Source organism: Notothenia coriiceps, unplaced genomic scaffold (genome assembly GCF_000735185.1).
Source record: "Notothenia coriiceps isolate Sejong01 unplaced genomic scaffold, NC01 NC01_scaffold00008315, whole genome shotgun sequence".
Taxonomy (NCBI): domain Eukaryota; kingdom Metazoa; phylum Chordata; class Actinopteri; order Perciformes; family Nototheniidae; genus Notothenia; species Notothenia coriiceps.
Window position 1 is genome coordinate 1 of NW_011341016.1, and position 1,728 is coordinate 1,728.

The 1,728-nt window shown below is 39.1% G+C and overlaps 1 protein-coding gene across 1 annotated transcript; it reads left to right on the top strand.

Moving 5' to 3' along the window:
* Nucleotides 1-697: 697 nt before the first annotated feature.
* Nucleotides 698-1,287, top strand: LOC104944529 (AFG3-like protein 2; the record flags this gene model as incomplete). The annotated part of the gene is made up of 2 exons (XM_010770073.1): nucleotides 698-826; nucleotides 1,064-1,287. Coding segments are annotated over 2 exons (338 nt in total), but the record flags the coding sequence as incomplete, so codon positions are not given.
* Nucleotides 1,288-1,728: the final 441 nt, after the last annotated feature.

Here is a 1,728-nt window from a genome sequence, read left to right on the forward strand (position 1 = left end):
GAGTACTTTTTACTAACTGACTTTTTTTATCGGTTTTGTTCACTTTTTTAAATCTACTTATTTTGTCCATACAAGTAAAAATAAAACTAAATCTTTTCCATACAATATAAATTAAAGAAAATAAACTTCACCAGGAGATTATTTACATTTTATTAAAGGGGACCTATCATGCATTTGATGTCTTTTATACATCAAGATGTGTCCCCGGTGTGTCGGGGAACTCACGCAGCGTCAGAAAATAAAACCCTCTCTCTTTTCCTCCGTACCCAAATCTCTAAAAACGGGGGAACAACGGAGCTGATCCAGATTTGAGTCCGATATGACGTAATATCTGAAATGTGGACCCACGGCCCAATCAGAAACGTTGCTATCAGAAACAATGCCCGACTGTTTTGGATGTAATATGGTCGGTGTTTACATTAGCATCGCTAACACTCAGAGCTAACCTGTACTGGAGAGCATGTGTGTGAAGAAGCAGGAAATCAAAAGGAACTCACCTTGTGGTATAACCGGCAAGAGAGAAAGCCTTTGAGCTCCATACTGTTTCAGAGAGAATCCTTGATAATCCATGATATGGCGTTTACTTCCCACAAAAACACCGGCATTATTCCTCAAGCACTCCTAAGATGTTGTCTTCATATTTAGCCTCTCCAATTTGTGTTGTAAAGCAACAACAATGTTTTAGATCTTGACTTAGTTGTTGTGTTTTTTTCTGCAGGGTTCAACACGTCGACTAACGTGGTCGTCCTGGCAGGAACCAACAGACCCGACATCCTGGATCCGGCTCTGATGAGACCGGGACGCTTTGACAGGCAGATCTATATCGGTGAGTCCAACACAATTATACATTTAAATATGAGCACATTTTTCTTCAAATAAAGGAACCAGTCAGAGCTGTTTTGAGTCCTACTATAAGAGCAATCTCAGAAATGTGTAAACAAAGAATCCTCAATGCACGGCAAAATGTAGTCGTGGCGTCCCGCAAGGCTCTGTACTCGGACATGTTCTCTTCCCCTTTTTATATTTTCCTGAAGCTTGTTTTTTTTCTCCCGTCTCCTCTCAGGTCCTCCAGACATTAAGGGCAGGGCGTCCATCTTTAAAGTTCACCTGAGGCCCATCAAGACGGACCCCACTATGGACAAAGACGGCCTCGCCAGGAAGATGGCCGCTGCCACGCCGGGATTCACCGGTACGTTTGTTTTAAATCGGAAATATCGCCAAGTAACTTGCACATACGAGGAATGTGTCTTGGTGTACTTGGTGCAAACTTAAACACAGTTAAAAAAGATTAATAAGTAAGAAAACTGTTATAATGGTGCAGTCAATCAGTGTGTTTTAACCTCAGGACGCTAAAATTAATTTTCTGAATCATCTGAGAGAAAATTACATCCATAACGTTGAATTTCAAATTATGCACAGTTTCTTTAATTTGCATTTGTCTTCATAGAGTTTGAAGTCGCGATTTGAGCACAGGTGCAAATGAACATTGAGCTACACTTATTTTATAGTATTATAACATTATTTTTAGTTTAGAAGCACAAATTAGGAGATGATATCTAAATCATGAAACAACTTGTTTGCTCTCCTTCTTGCTGCACGCAATGAAAGGCACAAATAAGTTTGGTTCCAAAATTAAGCGTAGAAGGAGAGCAAACAAGTTGTTTCATGATTTAGATATCATCTCCTAATTNTTATGTATAAATTGTATATAGTAATTTTATCTTCTAT